The sequence below is a fragment of the Vombatus ursinus genome, unplaced genomic scaffold (assembly GCF_900497805.2).
Source record: "Vombatus ursinus unplaced genomic scaffold, bare-nosed wombat genome assembly UNPS02014773.1, whole genome shotgun sequence".
Taxonomy (NCBI): domain Eukaryota; kingdom Metazoa; phylum Chordata; class Mammalia; order Diprotodontia; family Vombatidae; genus Vombatus; species Vombatus ursinus.
The window spans coordinates 17,636,320-17,660,724 of record NW_020954551.1 but is presented as its reverse complement, the minus strand read 5'-3'; the positions used below and the strand labels follow the sequence as shown (position 1 = coordinate 17,660,724).

Genomic DNA, 24,405 nt, shown 5'->3' with positions numbered 1-24,405 from the left:
AGAGCTTGAGATTGGTTGCTTCTGAGATCCCTTCTGGCTATAGATCTGTGATCTATGAAAAGAAGCCTGATTTGGGGGGGGGGAGGGTGGAGTAGTGCTGGATCAGGTGAGATCCAGGGTGCAGGTAGGGAAAATAGCCTTAGCGAGGAATATGTATAACTCATACAGTTATAATCAAAGGAAGGAGAGAGATGGGTAGTAAAACCAATAAATATGGGAGATGGAGAAGCTCCTGTCAAGTAACCAAAATAATCTGCTGCAAAATCAGGGGAGGATGTGTGTGCAATTTAGGGTTTGAGCAGATAGTAAAAGGTCTGAAACAGTAGAGGAAGGAGGGAGGGAGGGAGAGAGAGAGAGAGAGAGAGGGGGGGGGAGAGAGAGAGAGAGACAGAACTCTGTAGAACAGCAGTGAGAATTCAGTGAAGTCATCCCTCATAAATCTTACAGTGGGTGAAATCAGTTTGATTTCTTGACTTTTTTCCAGGAGTGTTTAGCAGCCAAGGGGACAAGAGCAGAGAAATCCAATGGTGGTGTTTACCCAGGAGTAAGGATTAGCAAGTCAGGAATAGCAGAAGGTCATCTACTCCAGTATGGTGGCTATTAAATCATCAAAGTGACAGGCCATGGAGCCAAGGCTGGGCTTAAAAGCAAGCAGAGCCCAAACTGGGGCACTAGACTGGGAGAAGAGAGGAGAGTCAGTGAGAGGAAGGTCAAGATTGGCATAAAGTTCAGGTTTAGCCGTAGTGTCTCTTCACTTCTGTCTTCAACCCGTGAAAATGACTTTGTGTTTACTTTGTATATTTAAAAATTTTTATATATCTGAATTCATGCTGTTTCCCTTTCAAATGATGTAAGCTCATTGAACTCAGGGACTTTCATTTCTGGCTGGGCCAGACACTTAAGTTCTGACGGTGCACGGTAGCCATTTTAATGATAATAATGCTCATTGAATTGCATTGAGAAGGTGGTCAGAGAGTAGAATTTTAAGTTCAGGTGTTACAATTTTTTTTTAATTTTTAATTTTTTTTTCCCCCTGGCTAGACAGTGGGGCTAAGTGACTTGCCCAGAGTCACACAGCTAGTAAGGATTATGTGTCTGAGGCAGATTTGAACTCAGATCCTCCTGAATTCAGGGCCGGTGCTCTATCCACTGCACCACCTAGCTGCCCCATGGTGTTAACAATTTTTTAATAAGACGAGGTTTCGAGTGTGGGAAAGAAATTAGGTGTAAAAGGAGTTCTTTGGGCTTGATAGATTGTGCAGTCAAAATGTCATAGAGTTTACCATCATGAATACTGAAGTCTTCAAAGAAGATGACAGAACACAAAGGGGGACCATAAGCTTGATCCTAAAGATGCTGAGAAAATTGGACTGGTAGCCAGGAAGTCAGCAAGTGACAGCAATAAGGATGGTCAGAAAAGGAGTGTGAGTAAATTGCATGGACTTCAAAAAGCAAAACTTGTAATAATTCACAATAAGATACGGCTTTAAGGTTTATGAAGTATTTTTCTAACAGCTATATTAAGTGCTGGAGTAGAGTGGAGGAAGTGCTGGCCTTGGATTCGTGCTGCCTAAGTCCATATCCCAACACTGCCCACTTTGGACCAGTCATATCATGTCTTTTGGTCTCTTCTCTGCTGTAAAAATGAGATACTTAGCCTAGGTGATCCTCAATGGCACTCTCACTCATCCTCAATGATCTGCAGTGTACTCAAAGCTACTGAGTATGTTGCAGAGCTAGATATGGACCCATCTCTGGACTTCAGATCCTTCACCTCTCTGGCTTTAAGTATTGACGTAGGTAGAGGAATGACCTGGAAGCAACAGCGTGTCCAATTTTTCTGTCCCTATGAGTTGGAGCTATTTAAGTGGCTCAACCCAAAGAGCAATCATGATGAATTTCATGTTAATGTAGAAGGAGAACTCCAATGAAGTGCTTTAGGGATCTGTGCTGTATAAGATTTTGTGAGATTGCCAAATCTAACAGACTTTTCTCTTTGCAGTCTTTGTCTCTGTTGATTTCATCTCCTTGGTGGATTCTTCTCTAGATTTCTGTGGCTCTGCTCTCTCCTGGTTCTCCTGCTGCTTGTCTGATCATTCCTTCTCCCTCCATTCCTTTGTTAGATCTTCATTAAAGTCATTCCCTCTAGGTGTACCCCAAAGCTTTGTCCTGATCCCTCTTCTCATCCTTCTGTACTATTTCCTTTGGTGATATCGGCTTCTCTGGATTCAGCGACCATCTCTATGCTGATGATTTTCAGATTTATTTATCCAGTCTTAACCTTCCTCTTGAGCTCCAGTCTCATATCTCCAAGTGTTCATTAGACATCTGGAACTGGTACCTTATAGTCATCTTCTGTAGTGAGCTTCACATGCCCCAAACTGCATTTATTATCTTTCACCTCAAACCTTCCCCTCTCGCTCACCTTCTTATTACTTCTGAGAATCCCACCATCCTCCCAGTCTCTTAAGCTTGTAGCCCTAAGTTTCAGATTTGCTTCCTCCATCTTGTTCCCCTGTCTTGTCTATTTCCAGCGCTTATCAGTCCTACTTTTGCAACAGCTCTTTCACATGCCATTTTCTCTCCTCTAGTTGAACTCTCTGCCTCAAGTCTCTCCCCACTCCATCCATTCAGCTATCAAAGTACAGACCTGACTATGTTACTCCCATATTCAATTAAGTACAGGATCTCCCTATTGCCTCTCCTGTTTGGCTTTTAAAGCCCTTGCTAACCTGTTCAGTTTTGCCCCAGAGTTCAGAAGAGTGAGTGGAATTAACAATTGACTATCAAAAAGTCCATTGAGCTGCCTTGGGAGGTAGTGAGCTTCCCCTTATCAGAGGTCTTCATACCATGTTTGGATGGCCACTTAGGTGGTCCTGTTGAAGAGATTCTTCTTCTACTATGGGTTGGGTTAGACAGTCTGTGAGATTCTTCCTAACTGGAAAATATAGGTGATTCTGGAGAGAGTAAAAGAAAAGATACCTCCATCCTTGGTGGAGAAGATCACAGGCTATGTGGTATCTTTAGGAGAAAGCCAGGTTTCACTTAAATCTAGGAAGTATAACAATAATAATAATTGTTGTTATTACTTGTGTGTCAATTTGAGCTAACAAGAAAATTTAAATTAGTCCTACCCTTGTTAATGAATTCTGTTCCCTCTCCTTTGTTTTGTTTTTCTGATCCATATCCAGTTTTCGTTTTTGTCCCTGTAGAAGAGACCAGAAAATGTAGCCCATGCATTTTCTTCAAGCCCAGAATGTGGGTTCTTCATAGAAATACTTGATTGAAAGTTACTAAAAGACTGTGTGTACTTTGACTTTATGGTGACCCTTCATTGCTGTCTCTTTTTAAGTCATTCAGTCTTGGGTTAGTTTTCATGAATGCATTAAAGTGAGACCCAGATAAGAAAAAGAATTCCACAAATAGTTAACACGCCCCATTCCAGATGTAAAGTTAATGTCATCTCTGAGTCTTGCAGTACAATAATGCATGCAGATATTAACAATAATCTCAATCTTTTAAAAAGCACAAATCTAGCACTTATTAGCCTAATTTACAATCACTCCAATTGCAGGTTCTACACATGAATATGATATCACGAGGGAATGTGAAATCCTCTAATTAAACATGATTTAAAAAGCAGCAGAAAATTGAGATGATGAGAGTTACAATGAATGAGAGTCAAGGATTCACTGCTTGAAAAACTGGGAGACATGCATATTTGTTACAGTTTTGTAGAGAAACCCTCTTTATTCACTTAGGTTATGCCTGTTAATGTGCTTTTTGATATACATCCTTGTCCCTGGGTTACCTTTTGAGAAACATAAGACTTCTAACTCCACGGTTTGCCATTGAAAGCTCCTCATAACCTTACCACTTCCTTTCCTTTCAGTCTTCCTACACTTTCCTCCCCTCCATGCAATTTATGATCCAACTCACCTAGCCTGCTTCCTGCTCCTCTAATGTACCAGCACACACCTTTGTACTAGCTGTCCATTCCTGGCCTTGTGCCCCTTCACCTCCACTGCTCAGTTTCCATCAAGACTCAGCTCAGATGCTTCCCTTCTGTAGGAGGCCTTTCTTAGTACTTCAGATGCTAAAGCCTTACCCTTTGAAATTTCCTTCCCTCTACCCTGCATGTATGTTGTACCTACCTAGTAATTTACAGTTCAGTTCCTTAAGAGCAGAGTCTGTTTCTGCTTTTCATTGTGTCTTCAGCACCTAGCACTGTGCTTTGCCACATATTAAGTGCTTAATAAATGCTTATTGTGTTGTGTTCCTAGAAACTGCAGAAGAGCTAAAGTAAATTAGGGCATGGGTATTTCCCTTCTGTCTAATTGTCCCTCCTGCCTACCGCTATTCCTGGTACATGGTCAGCACTTATGTTTGTTTTTGTTTTTTGTTTTTTCCTAAAAAAAACAAAAAAGATACCTTTTCAAGTCAGAAGTCTTGGGTTCAATTCCAAGCTCAGCCTTTTCCAAGCACAGTGCTTTGCTCAGATGCCTTCACATCCTGGTTAACTTCTGAATGCTCTCCTGAGTTAGCAGTAACTTTTTGAAAATAAGAGTCTAGATTTGAATGTAGTAGCTGGGCCAATGTGATATCATACTGTTATGGGTATTTTACTTTAATTTTAGGCCCCGAAGCAGTTTCATATGAAATGTTCACAAACAGGAGGGTAGTTTCTGAGTGGGGCAATAAAAGATAGCAACATGGAGGAGGGGATATTTTGTCTGGCTCTCTGAAGGATGGCCAGGATTCCAAAAGGTGGCAGTTAAAGTGGGTGCATTCCGGAATTAGGAAATGACTTGAGCCTGAGAAGTAGGAGCCTACAGTCTGGGTGGAGCATAGAGTCCATGGAGAAGAATGCATTGATACAAAGCTGGAAAGCAATTGTGTTAGAAAAATGTTGATTGCTTTGAATACTAGGCTAAAGAATTTGGTCTAGGATATATTTTTCTAGACAGTAGGAAATCACTGACAGATTTTGTGTAGAATAGGGGTGATGTGTTGATATGAGCTCAGCCCATATTAGTATAAATAATAAATACAATATAATATAAAAATAATAATTATACTCTAAAAATAAATAAATAACAAATAAAGATTAATCCAGCCCAAACATGAAGCCTGAACTGAAGAAGACAGATCCTGGAGATGGGTGAGAATGAAGACCCTTCACTAGGACCATGGTAAGAAAGAGAAATTTCAAGAGAAGTTCATATGCAGAGAGAGGCTAGGAATATTTTTCAAAAGTTGGAAATAAAATAAAGGGGCCTCAAATCATTGGCTTCTGCTAGTAACACTATAAACCCCCTGTTGTCAGGATCGCTTTTTTAAAAAAATTTGTTTGTTGTTTTTGCAAGGTGGTTGGGGTTAAGTGACTTGTCCAGAATCACACAGCTAATGTTATGTGTCTGAGGCTGGATTTGAATTCAGGTCCTCCTGACTCCAGGGCCAGTGCTCAATCCACTGTGCCACCTAGCTGCCCCATAGGATCTGCTTTGTTTTGTCTGTGTTCTCAGCACCCAGCATTGTGCCTTGCATAAAGTAAACAAGCTATTTGAACTGAATGCAGATTATTATATACACTTAAGTCTTAGCTATCTTTCAAGTCAGGCCTCAGACATTTATTAAGCACTTGATGTGTGCCAACCACTGTGTTAGGTGTAAGGGACACAAAGAAAGGGGAAAAAAAAGTCTCTGAAAAAATAGTTCTAATAAGGAGACACCATGAAAATAACCAGGTACGTGCAAGATGTGTCTGGGGACCCCATTGCCTAAATTTCAGAAGTAACACCAGCCAAAAAAAAAAAAGTCTCTGAGGGTCAAGATGTAGTCTTTGATCCCTGAGCAGCAGACAGCCAAGAATTGTCCACTTTTCTCAATATTCTAATACCTGCTCTGCAGAAAGAAAGAAACCTTCTGCCTAGCAGTAGTTACAGAAGTCCAGTCTTTTCTCGAGAGAGCCAAGAAGTATGGGCAAAGGGACTAGGAACAGAAGAGAAGACAGAAAGGTGAAAAGAAGGGAAGAAAGTAGCAGTTACGCACTCATTGACATCAGAGAAGAGATCCAGGAATGAAGAGAAGGCAAGTCCAAAGTATGGGAGCATGAGAATAGCCATCTAATACCGTACAATTCTTGAAAAGTATAGGATGTTTTGTCTCTGTGTGTACACTGGAGTGCCAGTGAATGGTGTGGAGAATCTGGTAGTGAAAGTCTTACAGCCTTTGCTAGCTTTAGTCAATCCGTAAGCATTTATTAAACACCTACTAAGGCCAGGCACAGTGTTAGGTCCAGGAAATAACAAATACAACAAATAAGACAATCTCTGTCCTCAGGGAGCTTTTGATGGGTGTGGGGTGAAGTAGGTTGGGTCAGGATGTTCTTACTGAACAATACCCAGCAGTTGAACAAAAGGTCCTTTGGGAGGGAGAGTACTCTGCTTGGGAGGGGACAGGGAAATCTGGAAAGACTTTGTGAAGAAAGTAGTACTTGGAGGAAGTGAGAGATTCTGTGAGACTCAGGTGAGGTGGTCATATATTTCTGGCCTGGTCAATGACCAGTGCAAAAGTTTCTTGATAGGAAATCAAATGTTAAGTGAATGAAAGAGAGAGACTAGTTTGTTGGATCATAGAGTATGGATAGACTGGAAAGCTCGATTGGGGCCAGGTTGTAAAAGGCTTTAAGAACCCAAAATGAGGAATTTAGATTTGATCCTAGAAACAAGTGGGAACCAATGGATTTGGTTGAGTAGTGGAGTAAGGGGTGTATCTGAATTTAAGGAAAATGATGTTAGTGACTGTGTGGAGGATGGACTGGACAATTGAGGCAGGAAGGCCAATTTGGAGGTTGTTGCAAATAGTTGTGGAAGTAGTTGGATTCAAGAGATGTGGGGTTAGAAATGGCAAGATTGAGCTACTGAGTGGAGATACAAGTTGAGGGAGAGCAAGGAGTGGAGGAAAACATTGAGGTTATGAACCTTGGAGATTGGGAGAATGAACAGTGGTGAGAAAGGGGTCCATAACCAACCTTTGGAGAGCATTACCTGTTAGAGGGCTTGATATGACTGAGAAGGAGCAATTAGACAGGGAGGAAGAGAATAAGGAAAGAGCAATTTTAGAAAAACCAAGAGAGAAGGAAATATTCTGAAAATGAGAGTGGTCAAAAATGTCAAATGCATCATGGAGATCAAGACGAATGTGAACAGAGAAAGGACCATTGGTGCTGGCATTCAAGAGCTTGTTAATAACTTTGAAGGGAGAACAGCTCCAGTTTAAAATGGTAAAGGAGGTCTATAACTCTTTGGGGGGGATAGGGTGGTGGTTTGGAAGAGGGAAGCAAATTAGAAGCACAGGTTCTTCGATGGTTCATAGGGCATATTGAGCGGAGGGATGCACAGGGAAAGACTTCCAGAAATACAGTGCAGTGGCTTTGGGGTCTGAAGGTTTGGGTTTAATTCTCCTCTCTGACACTTATTCCATGTGACTTTGGACAGTTGATTAAAGGTCCCTTACAGTTCTGTCTATGTGCTTGGAATCCACTAAACACAATTATTCAGTGACGAGATAATGGATTCATCCCTTTTGTTCTACTCAATCTCAATTGAAATCACTGCAGCATCACAGTATTTTATAGATGGAAAGGATCTTCCAGACCTAATCCAGACCCTCACTTTACAGATAAGGAGGCCTGCAAGAAGCCTTTTGTGGTCCTCCTTAACCTTAGTACCTTCCCTCCAAGATTTATCTTCACCAGATCCTCTACATGTCTTGTTTATACATCGTTGTATGCATATTGTCTCTTCCATTAGACTATGAGCTCCTTGAGAGCAGGGATGGTCTTGTTATGGTAGAGTTTTCTTTGTTTGTTTTTGTCTTTCTTTGTATCCCTAGTGCTTAGCCAAGTGTCTGGGACATAGTAGGCACTTCATGTTTGTTGACTTAATCCAGAGAGGCTAATTGATGTCCAAAACAATGATTCTCAGTCATTAAGAAAAGGTTAAATTATCATTAATGTATTCTGTTTAAGAAGGCAGAGAAGCATATAGTATGTTTTTAAAGATTTCTTTTATGGATAAAAATTAAAATGTGTATGGTACTCAATCGGTTAATGCTCAGCAGTCTGTGAAAGCCAAGACTCATTGGAGGATCATGATTTGTGAGAGGAAGCATGGTGTGGGTATAGCACTGGACTTGGAATCAGGAAAAACTGAATTTAAATTCCATCTCAGGTATTACATGTGTAACCCTGGGCAAGTCATTGAACCTCTCCATGCCAAAGTTTTGTTATTTGTGAAATGAAGGAATTGGATTCCGTGGCCTCTGAAACCCCTTCCAGATGGAAATTAATGATCCTATGATCCTGTTTTGAGGATTGAGAGGACTTCAGAGGCTCCTCATTTTTCGGAAGGATCTGAGACCCAGAGAGTGGAAATGATTTGCACAGTCAAACAGATAGTTCCACAGAAGCAGAATTTGAATCCAGAGCCTCTGATTCCAAATCTATTATTCTTCCTAGTGAACCATGCAGGCTGTCACCCCTGATGGAGTTGCAGGTAGCTGAGGTTTTACTGCATTTACTCAATGTTCTTTCACTCCTTGTATTCATCTTTAGTCATTTTAAAAGGTGTTTTTACATTAGCTATGATTCCTATTGAGAACAATATACTGTGCCTTACAGGTGCCTTAGCAAAAACTGAGAAACAAAAAAAATGTCATTTTCTAGTATTTGAAGATTATTAGAAAACTACAAAGATTTTTAATCCATCAACATAACATCTCAACTATAGCAAGATGGAATTCTGTATTTTGATGCATATGTATGCATATGTATGTATGTGTATATATATATATGCATCAAAATAAAATCAAAATCAAAGCATCAACTATATAAACACACACATATATATGTATGTGTGTATATGTGTGTGTGTGTGTATATATATATATATATATGTTTAATATGACACTTGAAACTGAATTATTTATCATAGGCCGGTCTTCCTTACTGCATTTTCCAGCTATCTGATACCATCACCATTGCAGATCTCATGGATCTGTAAAAAAAAAAAAAAAAATTGCCATAGTAGAAGACAGTATTAATGTAATTGTGCATTTCCATTCTTTAATAATTTAAATAATTAATAATTTAGAGACAAAGAGTAAAGACTTAAGCAGAAGCTAATTTGGGAAAGGAACCAAAGGGATTTAGGAAGTCTTAGAAGAAAAACCCAAGGTCTTTGGAGGAAGCGAGGAAAAATCCTCTAGTATGTCACTACTTTTCTATTGAAAGATAGAGGGGCACTGAATTTGGAGTGGTTCTGTCACATAGAACATGAAGGACTCCTAATGCGTATTCTCCATGGGCCATTTGATACTTTGCTTCCATGGGGACAAATTAGACTTTGGGGCTCCTAGATCAGAAATCATTAAAGACTGTATGTGACTATATATATAGACCACTTTACAAAATATGATTAGCTATATGTACTTAGTATTAATAGGTAAATTTAATGGCAGCCAAATGTTCCTTGTTTTGGTAGAGTGTAAGAACAAATAGATGTATGTTTATAGACTTGGAGTCAGGAGAAGCCTGGGTTCAAATCCTGCCTCTAAAACTTAGCTAGTTATGTGACTCTCATCTGTAAAATGGAGATAATATCTATACCACCTACCTCATATTATAGTTATGACAATCAAATGGCATAATGTATATGAAGCTCTTTGGAAACCTTGCTTTCAGCGATCATTTTTCAAGCTGTAAGGGACATTGGAGGTCATCTAGCTTGGGGGTTAGTAGTCTATAAATATACGTTTATTTGTTGCCTACTAAGTGGCAGGCACTGTACTTAGTACTAGGGATACAGATAAGAAAAAGAAGGATAATCTCTTCCCTCAAGGAGCTGACAGTCTACTGGGGGAAGACAATCCCTCAAAGGGTGTCTGGCTGCCGTAGGGGTGTGCTATGATGTTCAGGGAGTTAAAACCAAGCAGAGCCACTGGTGGGAGATGAAGACTTGACTGGAAATTCTGAGCCCTCTATAAGGGAGACTTTGGGAGGAACATTTTGCTCTGCCCTCCAGCCCTCCAATGTGGGAACAGTCTGATTTAAGGGGGACAGGAAATTGAGGAGGTGTTGAGTGCCAGAGCTGAAGTAGTTTCCACGTTGAGAATCCTGGTGATGAGTTCCTCTTGGAGGAAGTATGTTAGTGGAGTCAAAACAAAATTGAGCATTTTCAAGGTTGTCACACATAGACCTGGGACTTGAACCCAGGTCTAGGTCTTCCAGGATCCACGTCCAATTCCCTATCCTCTGGACCACTACGTCTCTGCCCAACATCCTCATTTTACCGATGAGGAAACTGAGACTGAGTGACTTAACCAAGGTCATTGGCAGAGATAGGATTCTAACCCAGATCATCTGAGTCAAAATCTAGCCCTGTATCTTATTAGTGAACTTTTAGAATTTAATTATGAAGAGTCACTGATAAAAACATTTTTTGGAAAATCTTGGTAAAGTTGGTTTTAATGAGACAAGGTCTCACTTTTCCCCAGCTGACTGACTTAGAGTTAACTTCCCCCCCCCCAAAAAATATTTCTAAACCAGTGGGTTTTTTTTTCTTTTTTGCAGAAATTATCCGTATTTTGGCATTATACAGCCTAGAACTTTTTAATAAAAAGAAATTGATAATTCTATTGGCTACTATAATTTTGTGTATCAGAAAATACTGTTAAATTTTATTTTAAAAGTATGCAAGGTGTTCCCAAAGTCTTAGCCATTGAAGTTGAAAACTGCCCTAATACTTTTGGGACACCCTTGATTTTATTTGCAATATAAAACACGTTTTTGAATGTAGCCAAAATGGGGATTTGTTTTGCTTGATCATGCGTATTTGTTACATGGATTTTGTTTTTCTTTTAAGTTGGAAAGAGTGGCGGAGGTGGGGGGTAGGAGACGGTGTGTGGAGGAGAGAAAAAAAATCAATGTTCAATATTTGGACAAAATAAAATTTAAGTATATGTTACATCACTCTGTCTCCCTACATGGCAATTAAAAAGAAGCTAAATCAGTAAATGTGGGAAGGAAAGAATTAAGTAAGATAGGTTTTACCTTTGACCTCATTTTATACCTGTTTGTAATTTAAATTTTCTTCTTTCTGGGTGAAAATATCATAATATAACATTCCTTGTTTGGATTTGGCATTGGTATTTTACATGTAAGTGTTTAATGTTTACAGCTCTATTTTCAACTTCCACAAACACTAAGTGCATGGTATGCAGTGTCCCAAAAGTCTTGGTGCAGTTGTAAGCTATTAAGGCTCTTAGAGAGTAGGGGGAGGAAGGAGTCACACTCTATGTATACCAGAAAATACTGTACTAACTGCCAGGAAGAGATAACACAGATTAAAGATCTGGCCCCTGCCCTCAGGAGGCTTACAATCTAGTGCAATGTATCAGAAAGTACTGATAAAATGAACACAATTGCATTTTATATACAAGACATTTAATAAAGTCTTGACCCCAAGTAAGGAAGTTAAACCTTTTGGCGAACGTGTTAAATCTTGTCAAAACTAAATGCATCTTTGTATTTCCCTGACTTTGGCAATATTTAAGAAGTTGTACTTTTCACATGATAAGCTATCCTTGAACAATTTAATGTTTCAGACTCAGTCAAGTTTTTCTTACCATAGACACTCAGCTCTTTACTCTTTAGCTATGTTTTCCTGGACAAATGTAGTTCTAAAACAATTCAAGGAAAATTCATGCTTTCATTCATTTCTTTCCTTTCCTCTGTTGTCCTTTTTGTGGTATGTCAAAAGGTAGCGAGACAACATAGTCTTCTTCCATTTTTTTTAATAAAATCATTTAAGAGCTGCCCTTCAGAAGTTCATCTGGCATTGTCTGCTAAAGCCTTGAATGAAATTGGAAATTGTGGAAAAATGAACTCTGTTCTATAACTTTCTAGGTGAATGGGATTTAGAAAAAAATCGGTCCATTTTCTGGATCCCTGCAAAGCAGTTATATTATTGTCTATTATTTAAAAAAAGACCCAGTTTCAACCTATTCCAATCCCACTCCTGAAAAAACACTGTTTAATAAGGATTTCTCTTTTGAGGGATACTTTTCATTTTTTAAAAGACAATCCAATTTGCATAATTTAAGACCTATCTGACAACTGACAGAAATATCTAAGACCAAAAGCCATCCCACAGTAGAGAAATGACCACCAAGGGTATGAGCCAACAGTTCTCAAAAGAACGGTTGCGAACTCTTAGCAACCATGTGAAAGAAGGTTTCAAATTTCAAATAACAAGAAAAGTTTAAATCAAAATAAACCTAAAGGCTCACTCTACACCCCAAAATGTACAAAGTGACAAAATATGGGTCCAAGGTGAAGGGGGTGTAGAAAGACAAGCATACTAATGCATTGTTGGTAGAACTGGGAATTTAGTACAACCATTTTGAGAAGGAACTTGGAATCATTTAATTTAAAATTAAACGAGATAATATTTGTAAAGCACTTTGCAAACTTTAAAGTTCTTTATAAATGCTAGCTAAAAAAAATTAAGTGGTTAAAATGTGCATGCTCTTTAACCCAGAAATTCTACTGCCATGCTCATATCCCAAGGAGGTCATTGACAAAAAGGAGGCCCTCATGTATGCCAGAGTATTGTCATTACTTTTTTGTGTGGTAATGAAGAACTGGAAAGGAAGTAGATACTTATCAATTAGGAAATAGCTAAATAAATTTTGGAATATTAGTGTGATTAACGTGACGACTACAGAGACGGTTATAAAGTCAGATGAACTGATGCAGAGTGCCAGGAACCAGGAAAACGGTACAGACCAGAGGTTACAAACTAGAGGCCCAGGGCAGCTAGGTGGCACAGAGGATAGAACACTGGCCCTGGAGTCAGGAGGACCTGAGTTCAAATCTGGCCTCAGACACATAACACTTACTAGCTGTGTGACTCTGGGGAAGTCACTTAACCCCAATTGCCTCACCAAAAAACAAAAACAAAAAAACAAAAAAACTGGAGGCACAGAACTCCTAAGTATGGGCTGGAAGCAGATTGAAATGTAATTGGAAAATGTTTAGCAAAATAAAATAATGTGTGTGTGACATAATGTAAGTTATCTAAGTCAATATGCAGCCCTTTTGATTTGAGTTTGACACCACAAATAGAGACAATAGCTACATCAGTGTAAATGGGAAAAAATAATCACAGAGCCGAGAGGGATGCTATGAAAGTATAAAGAATAAAATTGGCCTCAAAGGAGAAAGAGAGAAATATATCTCTCCCTGCTCCTTTTCAGAGGTGAGGAACTCCACAGGTATGCCATACTGCACTCATAGCATCAGATTTTTTTTTTAATGTATTGATTAGTTTGGCTGACTTTTCCTCTTTTAAAAAAATGTACTATTATAACAGATGACTCTCTGAGAGGTGAAAGGATACAGGGGAAAATTGAGGCAATGTATAAACCAAAGCTTTCAATGAAATCGATTAAAAATAAACCTGTGCAATGTAGAAATGTCCAGCACTTCTAGGCCTTTGTTGGACTAGTCATCTCTATGAAGATTAGCATTGTTAAAGCTGTGATGAGTTTTGATCTGCACCTACTGTGAAATGAAGGTGCCTCATCGAGCTATGAATAACATATTAGAACAATTTCTTATTCATTCTCTTGGATTTTTCACAATTAAATAAGTTAATAAAAAAAAAACCTCACCTCCAAACACCATGTTAAATCATTTAAATTTAATTTTCAGCTATAAATCTGACTGTACGGAACTCATATTGTTTTTTTTAAAACAATCTCAGCTTAACAGTAGAAACACAGTGGGATAAATAGAAAATTATATGCAATTTTGAACTATTGATATTAATTTTTTATCTTGATTAAATAGTTTAGCCTACTGATATAAAAAAAAGCCATGTGTTAACATTCTGGAGAGGGGTACAAATAATGACTTCAGCTAAAGCTTGAAATATTTTCTTTTTAAAAAATTTTTTTTAAATTTAATGCGCATTGAGATTATACCAGTATTGCACTGGTAATCTAATGGTCTTGAGTAGTCTTTTTTATCTCCTTATTTCTCAGTAATCTAAGAGAGAATGTGTGTCTTCTCATCATCTATCCCTCTTTAGATTAGGGGCAAGATGTGGTTGCTTTTATTCCTCATGCTTAGTGGATTTGCCCCTCTTTCAGATGCTCTCATGGTATCTCCTGGCTTTTGTAATGAATGTGTCCCAGTAGCCAAGTGAATTGACCTCATCACCACTATTTCAATCTTGCTTTGTGTGAAAAGCTTCAATGCCTTGGCATACTGACTCTCTACACATTTTTTCCCTTTCTTTCAGGAAATTGTTTTCTTACTTCAGGTGCAGGGTCTCTTGTCAGTATTCTTAGATTATCCTGAAAATCTTGAAGTTTGTTAAAAGGTTCTAGGAAACAATGGTTGTTATGTTTCATAAAAAAAAAATCAAGTTCTCTGGTTGACTTTTACCATCTGCTCTATATTGTGTATTAAATGCTGTCATAAAAGAGGAACAAATCGTATTTATCCATATATGGTTTAGAAATTGTTGCAGTGGGTTTATGTAACACGTTGAATGTGACTGTAAAACAGAAGTCCCGATTAATGCCTGTTACCAGGAGGCTAAGCTGATAAATTGCTTGACTTCCCCAGTTCTGAGCAGTAGTAGGGCTCAAGCCAGTTCAGTTCCATACTAAGGTTGACACCAATATGGTTAGCCCCCAAAAGCTTAGCAGACTGCTAAGGAGGGATGAATTGACTCAGGTTGAAAAGAGAACAAGTCAAAACTTCTGGGCAGACCAGAAATGAGATTGGGTCCATGAATGACCATAATACCTCCAGCCTGGGCAAGATAGGGAGACCCAATCTCAAAACAACAACAATAAGCTAATAATAAGAAGAAGAAGAAGAAAGTGATTTTATGTGTACAGTCATAGCATAGTTGTACTTCAAGTTGAGGATATAGCAGAGCCAGTGGGCCAGGCCACAGATAGCCTCAGTGATCAAAGAAATGTGCATGAGGAAAAAACATAGCTCTCAATGTTACTATTTTTTACATTGTATTTGATGGAATCTAAGGTTATGGAAACCAGTGCAAAAGTAATTTTTTTGAAAGAAGTCTGAATGCAGAAATCTAATAGAGGAAAATATTTTAGAATAAGGTTCATCAGTGAGTGCAGCAGCTACATTTCCCTCAGCACCACATGGACTGGATCAAAGCATCTTATGACTTGGATCAGTGCAGCCAAATCATTATGTATTGATTGGAATCCTGCAGAAGGATTAACCCCTTAGCATTCATAAGAAAATTTCCTGTAACCCTTGGTTTGAATAGTTTGAAAATGTGAACCTTCCTCCCAGTCTAAAAAGGCTAATAGTCCTCTCTGACCCACTGATATTTCTCAGTTCTTTAATCGCACATTTGCCCATTGTATTGAATTCTGCATTGGAAAACAGTTAGTGACACCATTTGAGTATATGAAAGCCCCATGAGCACGGGGGAGAAGAAGGCAGCTTAATAATATGCCGTATAGAAAACCTAGTGTTAGGATATCAAAATTAAGGAGGGATTTCTTGAAGTTTTTGATTATTATATAAATTACAACATTTTCAGTTCTCGATATTTTAAGAATCTGCAGAGTTGTAAATGGACACTTTTCATCTGAATGAGGTTTAACTGAGAGAGTGTGTAATGTTAATAAATTTCTCCTAAAAAAAAAATTACCCGCCGCGGCATTGAAAAACCCGTCAGATGATTTTTGTATCAAGGTGTACAGCCTTACATTTTGCTGTGTAGATTTTCATACAACTTCACTGAACCATTTTTGAATAAAATAAAAATCATAAGTAGGGGGAAGGATTTTTTAAAGTAAAAAAGGGAAAAAAAACCAGTAGCAGGCTTACGTCATATGTTTGGTCCATTGTGTCTTTGCTGACTGGAATAATGTAGAGAAATAAGTTACATTCTTTTTCCTTGTCTTGGCTTCTTTCAGTTTATCCCATGAGGATCACCCCCATAGCCACCCACTCTATGGACATGGCGTATGCAAGTGGCCAGGCTGTGAAGCAGTGTGTGAAGATTTCCAATCATTTCTAAAGTAAGAATGATTTTAGTCATTATCTACCTTTTACATAAGCATGCCCTCTCATTTTCTGTGCTCTCCTTCATGAAAATGAATTTCAGTAGTAGATGGAACCTCCCCACCCCCACCCCACCCAAGAGAGTGCAAACTCATGAGGGAAAATCAGTGTTTCTCAGGCTATATCAGAAGTCAGTATATTGTAGTGGGAAGAGCAAAGGGCTAAAAGTTGGGAGTCCTGAGTTTCAATATTGGCTCTGAACCTAATTAACTATCAAATCCTGGACAAGTTAGTTAAACTCTCTGCCTTAATTTCTTTATATGTTAAATTCATGTAGGGGACTGGACGGCCCCATATAAATCTAGCTGTAACATTTTATTCTAAGGTATTTTGTTTCCTCTTTTTTTCATCATGCATCCATAATGAGCTCGTACAATCAGAACTAACATAATTTAGGAAAAAAAGAAAACCAGTAGCAATTTTTGTTTGTCCTTATGTAAAACTATGGTCCAAATAGTACTTCAGTTTGGCACAGTTAATTGATAGAATTTTGGCCTAAGACTTTATCTTCATATGTCAATAATTTTTTTTTTGTTTTTTACAAAATATAAAGAAGTATCTTTGGCATGAACTGCCCTCAGCCTCAATCTCTTTTTGCACAATTCATAATGAATTGACTAATTGAGGTGTTCTAAAACATTGCTTTCCCCTTTGTATAAGAATTGTAGTAAATTTCAGTAATTGAATTTTAGAGATATTTTTAATTTCTCTTAGCTATAGTTCAAGCCCATCAGTGCTGTATCTCGCTAGCACTAAGTAGAAACATAGCGTCATGTTCTTTTCACTCCCAAAATGTGTTTAAATGAATCATTTAACGTGCACTATAGTGCGTGCACACACACACACACACACATATACACATACATACATACACACACACATACGGATTTAGCTTAAACACAACACTACACAAAGTCATTCCTTATCCCTCCAACTACTAGATTCCTTTCTTCCTACAGTATTGGTTTTTCATTTATTCTGTACCCACTTATACACATACATGTTTTCTCCTTGATAGAATTGAGCTCTTTGAGGACAGGGATTATTTCCATTTGTCTTTGCATGCCAAGGGCCAAGCACGGTATCTAGTGCATAATAAATGTTTTTTGATTGATTTATTCATTCAGTGTTCATTGCTAGTAGTATGTGGTTGAACTGATATCTGATGATGCGGGAGACGCTTCAGGTCCTCATGGTTGGATCTCAGATTTCTTCTACTGGTGCTGTGTACTGTAGTAGAGACCCTTCATTGGCTCTGGGGATGAGCCTCCCCAAACTTCATTAGACTAGCCTACCTGCATGTGATACTCAATTTCTGGAGCTATACTCTTAAGCTTTTCTAGTCAAGTGGATGGATGACCCACTGGAGCTAGTATCCCAGTGGCAAAACCGTATTGAAAATCCAGATTCACCACCATGACCCTAGGAGGCTTCAGAGTAGGACTGTAGTGTCGTATTTCAGACAGTAATGTTGGAGTCCAGCTTCTGACACCCAGCAGCTGTCTGACCCTGGGTAAGTCATCTAACCTGTCAGTGTTCTAGGCGGCTCTTTATAACTAGGACTTTGTAGAGTAGGTGCCCAACTGCATTGGCAGATAAAGTTTCCTTACACTGGAGTGTCTCTCTGCCAGTGAAATCACAGGTCTGATCCTGTCCCTATAAATAAAGGCCAAGTACCAGCCAATCTTTTCTTCCCTTTAGAGAGGATGTCCTCTCCCTTCTTAAGATCACAGAGGAAACAAATAGCTAATTCACATAACTAAATATTTGTCACTCTAATATTTACAGCGTAAAGCTGATGTCTATCTCCATTTTGGTGGACTTCAAAATTTTAATAAAGACTCCCTTTGACATTTCCAACATAACTTATAAGTGGCTTCATAATGCTGGGGAATTTTGTGGGGTTTTTTGTTGTTGTTGTTGTTGTCATTGTTTTATTTGCTTTGGTTTGGTCCAGTCCTGTGACTTCACTTAGGAAGGAAACTTGCCATGAGGAAATGTCCTTGACCGATATAAAGCAGCATGTGGTCTTCATTAGCCACAAGAGAGTTGTCTGGCTTACTTTGAAGCTAAATGATGTCCCCAGGGCCACACAAAGAGTATAAGTCAGGGGCTAGACTTGAACCCAGGTCTTCCTGATTTTGAGGTTACTTTAATCTGCTCTCCCATGTTGCCTTTCATTTTTTATACTTTGTTAATATGCTGAAAAGGAGTCAGTGTGGCATGTGCAGTTTGGGTTTCTTTTCAGATTAAGTGACTAAAGTGTATTTTTTGTTTTCATGAAAGTAGACATGTGCCCAATTGAACCTGGGCTTTGAAGTTCCACTTTCTGTTTTTGTGATTAATCAAAGTAAAATGAATGTGCATATTCCATTATTTTGTACCTTTTGATGCAGGAGCCCTTAACTTTTTTTGTGTGTCATGGACAACTTTTTTTGTGTGTCATGGACCCCTTTGGCAGACTGCCAAAGCCTGTGGACCCTCTTCTTAGAATTATGTGTTAAATCCATAAAAACAAAACACATATGATTAGAAAGGAAATCAATATTATAGAAAAAGTCATCATTTTTTAAATCTGTGGACCTTGGATTAAGAAGCCTTATTTTAATAATTTCATAGATGAATCCTTGATTAGATATTATGCACATTATCAGTTGTCTATATTTTATAGCTCCTCAAGCTTTACAAAGTTCTTTCCTCCCAGCCAACCCTAGGTGGTTTAATTATCGTTGGTCCTATTTTACCATTGAGAAAACTGAGGCCTGGAGTAGCTCCCTGACTTGTTCATTTCAGAAGAGTCCAAGCTGGAATTCAAACCCAAGGCTTCTGAATATAAAACCAGCACTTCTTAAGCACAAAGCAATGACTCAAGATGTTCCTAGACATTAATATTCAATGTCACTGATAATATGTTTTAAATTGAAGAATGGTCTTTTCCAGTCATTTGATTCTGTTTAATATCCTCACTTTTATAAATTCACTTGTAGTAGAATATTTTTGGTTTGAGTCTTTGGTTTGAGTTTTTTTTTTCCCTTTATTCATCTAATTGTATTCTTATAAAATGGAAAAATTTGGCAAAGATAAGCTTTGAATTCCTGAATTTTCTCCAGGTTGTATTACTGAAATGTTGTGTGGCTTTAATCACAGCAAGTTCTTACCTTTACATAAAAATTTCCTCCTTTTTTTGGGTAAAGACCAATCCACACCCATAACATGCTTTACAAGAGTTTTGTGTTTCGGAAGGGATAAGATGTCTTCCTCATCATCCTCGAATATGGCAGTTTTCTGAGCAGAAGGAAGGAGACCGCTTTTCCCATTTGCCTTTTGTGAGGGTCCAGGGCTGGGGAACCCTCGGCCTTGAGGCCCCATGTGGTCCTCTAGGTCCTCAAGTGCAGCCCTTTGACTAAAGCCAAACTTCACAGAACAAATCCTCTAAATAAAAGAATTTATTCTGTAAAACTTGGACTCAGCCAAAAAGCCTCACCCAAGGACCTCGAAGGCCACATGTGGCCTTGAGGCTGCAGGTTTCCCACCCCTGGTTAGGCCTTAATGATGCCAGTGTACTATGCCTGTCTTGTTTGCTAGGTGGGCTGATGCTCAGGGAATTCTTGAGTGGTAACCAACATGAAATATCAGAAAAAATTTCTGATGCCTCATTCTGCTTCGAAGCCCATGTGGGGAACATCACAACGGATGGTACATATCCTACCATGATGAACACAGTAATCACCGACAGAGGTGGTTTTTTTTTTTTTGTTTTTTTTTTTGTTTAAAGAAGTGTTTGCTCTAGGGGGGCCTAGGCTTAAGTCCCTTCACCATCTCCTTTGCACTCCTCTGGACTTTGTCTAGCTTGTCAATTTCCTTCTTCAGCTAAGGTGTCCAGAATTCAAGGTAATACAGAGAAGGATAGAGCACAGGAAGACCATCACCTCTTTATTCCTCTCTATACCTCTCTTAATGCAACCCCAGATCACAATCTCTTCTTGAGCCGGCCAAATCACACCGTGGTCTCAGTGAGCTTGCAATAAGTACCCTAAAACTCCCAGATCTTTTTCGGAACCATTGCTGCCTAATCAGGTGTCTTCAGTCATGTACTTATGAAGGTAATATTTTTTGCACCCTACTGGAAGAATTTACATTTATTCTTATTGAATTTCATTTTGTTAAAATCATTCCTCTAGGCTTTAATGATTCCTTTGAGAGACTGACTGTCATCCTGTGTGTTAGCTATCTCTCCCAGTTTTGTGTTACCTACAAATTGGATGGGGAAATCATCTATGCTTTTAACCAAGCCATTGATCCCAATGGTTTTGTAACATTGGCCTGGTCTTTATGACTCATTACTCCAGTAGAATGTAAGCTTAAGTATAGAGACTGGCTTTTTTTTGGTCTATATATTCCCCAGCAGGATGCACAGTGACTGGCATTTGGGATGGGGTGGCAGGGTGGGGGGCGGCGGGGAATGCCTGACATGATTTTCAGTGGTGTAGTGAACTCTCTGGGAGGGAACACTCTCTGTTTAGCCATGTGTGCAGCTGCTCTACTGTTGAGTCTTAAAAAGTTGACTGAGACTTAAGAATTTGTGTAACTTGCCCAAGATCACATAACCATTACATCTCAGAAGGAGTTTCTGAATCCAAGTCTTTTGGCTGCATGGCCAGCTTGCCAACCATTACCATGGGCAAGGCACACAGTGGTCTTTAGTAATTACTCGTTAAAACAAATAGAGTATTTTTTCCTTTTTAACCCATTGACTTCTAAAATGGCCATATTTCCACTTCCCTTTTCCACACTCACACTTCATGACCCTGAATTCTTATTTTCTGGAAGACAGTAAATTTTGATTTTCTTAGATATCTAACCCTTGCCTTTATCTACCATCTAGAAGAGAAAACAAAGAGTACTCCCTCCCCTTTTCCAAGAAAGGAATATTTAAGGAGCAAAGAGAGCATCCTTAGATTCTTAGATGTCAGAGGAATGAATGTTCATCAAGTATAATATCGAAGTTTTATTGACTATTTGTTAAAAGTGTATTTAGTGGAAAATTTCACCATTGATTGTATATAGTCTTAATGATTAGCTTTGGAAGCTATAAAATCTGAATTTGTTAAGCCTTTGCTTTTCTCATTTGTATTTCATTCCATGTTTTGTTAAAGCCTCATATTTATTCTCATATCTATATATATATATATATGTATGTGTGTACGTATCTGTATGTATGTATGTAGATATGTGTGTATATACATACACATACACACATATTATTCATATTTATATATTGGGCAGCTAGGTGGCACAGTGGATAGAGTTCTAGAGCTGGAGTCAGGAGGACTCATCTTTTTGGTTTCAAATCTGGCCTCAGATACTTACTAGCTGTGTGACCCTGGGCAGATCACTTAATCCTGTTTGCCTCAGTTTCCTCATTTGTAAAATGAACTGGAGAAGGAAATGGCAAACCACACCAGTATCTCTGCCAAGAAAACTCCGAATGGGGTCATGAAGAGTCAGACATGACTGAAACAACTAAACAACAACAACAACATAGTTATTAAGTTATCTGTAGGCCACAAGTGGGGTGGTCTGGCAGGAGAAACCAAAGGTATGTCACAGTTTCCATTTTTTGAGCAGGCTCAAGCACTGCACTGCCATTTTAATTTTCAGCCTGAGTAGCAAAGTGATTTGGCTTGGTATCTCTTCTCCAAGCTTACTACCACTCTTGCTAGTAAAATGGAGTTGTTAAAGTGACCCTTGATAAGTTATTTAGAATGAAAGTCCCTGCCAGTAAAATGCCGCCATTAAAAAGGAGGAGGGGAGAGAGGAAACAGGGGAAGAAAACGATATTCCCAGGTCTAAAAATGTGGTTCATTTTTCCCCTCCTGAGGAAGAAATATCATAACTGTTGGTAAATCAAAAACAAAGATTTGACACTCTTCTGTGATCATTCTGTAGTGTTTGTTCCTAAGGTGAGGTACACCACAGGGCCCTTGATTTCAAAGACAAATACTGTACAAATAACAATCTTGGTTGTCTCTCACTCACAGCCAACAGGAGAATACTTACCAGAACCAGCACAGACATAGGCTAGCTGGCATGTTATTTCCCTATTTCTTTTCAAAACAAGTTGCATTTTAGTGTGTGGTTTTATTTTTCAAATCTGTCAACCATGCTTTGTCATGTGATGGTTGTATCAGTTAGAGTTAACTGCTATCAGCAGGTGCCTGTGCTAACTCTCGTGAAACAGTTGTGTACTGCACGGCATGGAATACTCAGTTAACATAAAGACAAAAGCAAGTCCATTGGCATCGCTGTGGCATGAAAAACTTTAGCCATATTCCCTTCCTGTTTCCTGTTCTCAGACTGAACTTCCTCCTCATCCCCCCATGTCAAAGAGAACCTAAAACGTCAAGAATGTTGCTGGTTTTAGGCCTACATTTTTTTTCTTCTTGGAAGAATGCACAACCAAATGCTTTGAGAAGGTTGAGAATATGTTTGGAGATCTGTATGTGGCATGGTTTTCTGTCTAACATACCAAGTAAGATAGTGCTCAAGTCTCACTTCCCATAAATATCAGGTGTTATTATTCAGTAAAATATATGTTTTCTCCAGTTTTCCTATAAAGAAGAAATGAAGAGTGTTCCGTATTTAGAAATTTCATCTTTTATGAGGAGTGGGGAAATTTGAGCCATTTTTAATGGTGGAAAAAAATAGCTGAGATTATATCCATGTTTTGAACACACAATCATACTTTGCTGATTGGCCACTTAATTACTCATTTTGTCTTCACATGTCCAGTTTTTTTATATTGAAACATATTCACTTATAAGATTTTCGCCCTCTTGATAAAAAACCATTTGCCCTTTTAGAAAGAGAAACAGAGAGGGAGAGAGTGTGAAAAAGAGCACGCTACGAATGATATTGGGAGCTTCATTGGTAATTGGGCTTCTTGTGAATTTAACTTTAAGAAACCAAAGAGTTTAATGGGAAAGAAACGACTAAGTGCATTCTGTCATGTTTTCACAAGTGTTTTTATCATGGTCACATCTTGTTTACCTTAGTTGCCTGCCTAAAACTACTTGGAACATGTTAAGAAAACATTTCAAGAAAGCCTCTACAAAGAGGCTTTTGTTGAGCTGCAACTGTGAGTCTGCACAGCTCACAAAGGTGTTAACTTTCAACCCCTTAAGCACTTCCACATGAAATTCCAGCAATGGTGTTTGTGGTTTTGGAAAAACAAAGTGTATGTTAAAGAAACCAGGTATATGCTAATACATGTTGAAGTAGGCCGGAAATCATAAATTGTTTCAGACCCATTAATTGCTATCATTTGCATGTCAGAATGTGCTGCAGTAAAATTGCCTAACTGTACAACATACTTTTGACCAAATAAAGAGGTCAAAAAACTACTTATATGCACACATCCATCCCTACACACAACACCATTATGTGTGTGTGTATATAGATAGATGTGTACATATATATCCATAAGCAAAGGAAATGTCATTACATACATATGCAAAACCTAATTCCTATGTTAAAATCAAAATATTTTGGAGTGATACATTTCATATTATAGGTAACAGATGATAGTAAGGTATTTTTGCGTCATGGAATTGATTTAAAATTATAATATATGATGATTCAAAATCAGAATCTGACTAGATTTACTATTTGGGGTAGTAGCTTAAAACCTGGACCCTGCTGATTTTTTTTTTCCCTTTTGCTCAGCACCCTTATTCACCTTTCTAATACTATTCAGGAGTTCAAGACCTTTCCAGGAGTTTGTGTTTTTTGAGGTCATTGGCCTAAATACCACAGTGCCCTCTAGTGATAAATAGAAAATTAGAGGGGAAAGTTTTCTGTGTGTCCCAAAGATAACGTGATCAAAATGATTTTGTTTATAAGCAGGTGAGGCATATTTGAGTCTTTTTGTACAAAGGTATCTTAGAGGTGTATATGGAATTTTAACACCTTTCTCGTTAATCCTTATGCTTAGACCTTTTTTAGAAGTGTCTTTGTACAATTTGTTATTTCATATATACTCATGCCATCTATACCATATAGTTCTATTGTTCTTTCTAGAGTTGTATTTTTTTTTACATGCTCTTAGTTTAGGTGTTTCATGTGATATTTCCGGTGTATAATTAGAAGGCCTTACTTAAAAGACAGAGATCATCTTTGTTTCATACTTTTATTGACATTGTCTACCCTATTATGGCTAT

At 38.4% G+C, this 24,405-nt stretch overlaps 1 protein-coding gene across 7 annotated transcripts in view; it reads left to right on the top strand.

Moving 5' to 3' along the window:
• Positions 1 to 24,405, top strand: part of FOXP1 (forkhead box P1) — a 684,561-nt gene that overhangs the window by 607,863 nt on the left and 52,293 nt on the right. For all 7 annotated transcript variants that reach the window (XM_027864125.1, XM_027864120.1, XM_027864124.1 and 4 more), the window contains one exon: positions 16,039 to 16,143. In XM_027864125.1, coding sequence (XP_027719926.1) covers positions 16,039 to 16,143 — 105 coding nt within the window. The remainder of the gene's footprint in view (positions 1 to 16,038; positions 16,144 to 24,405) is intronic.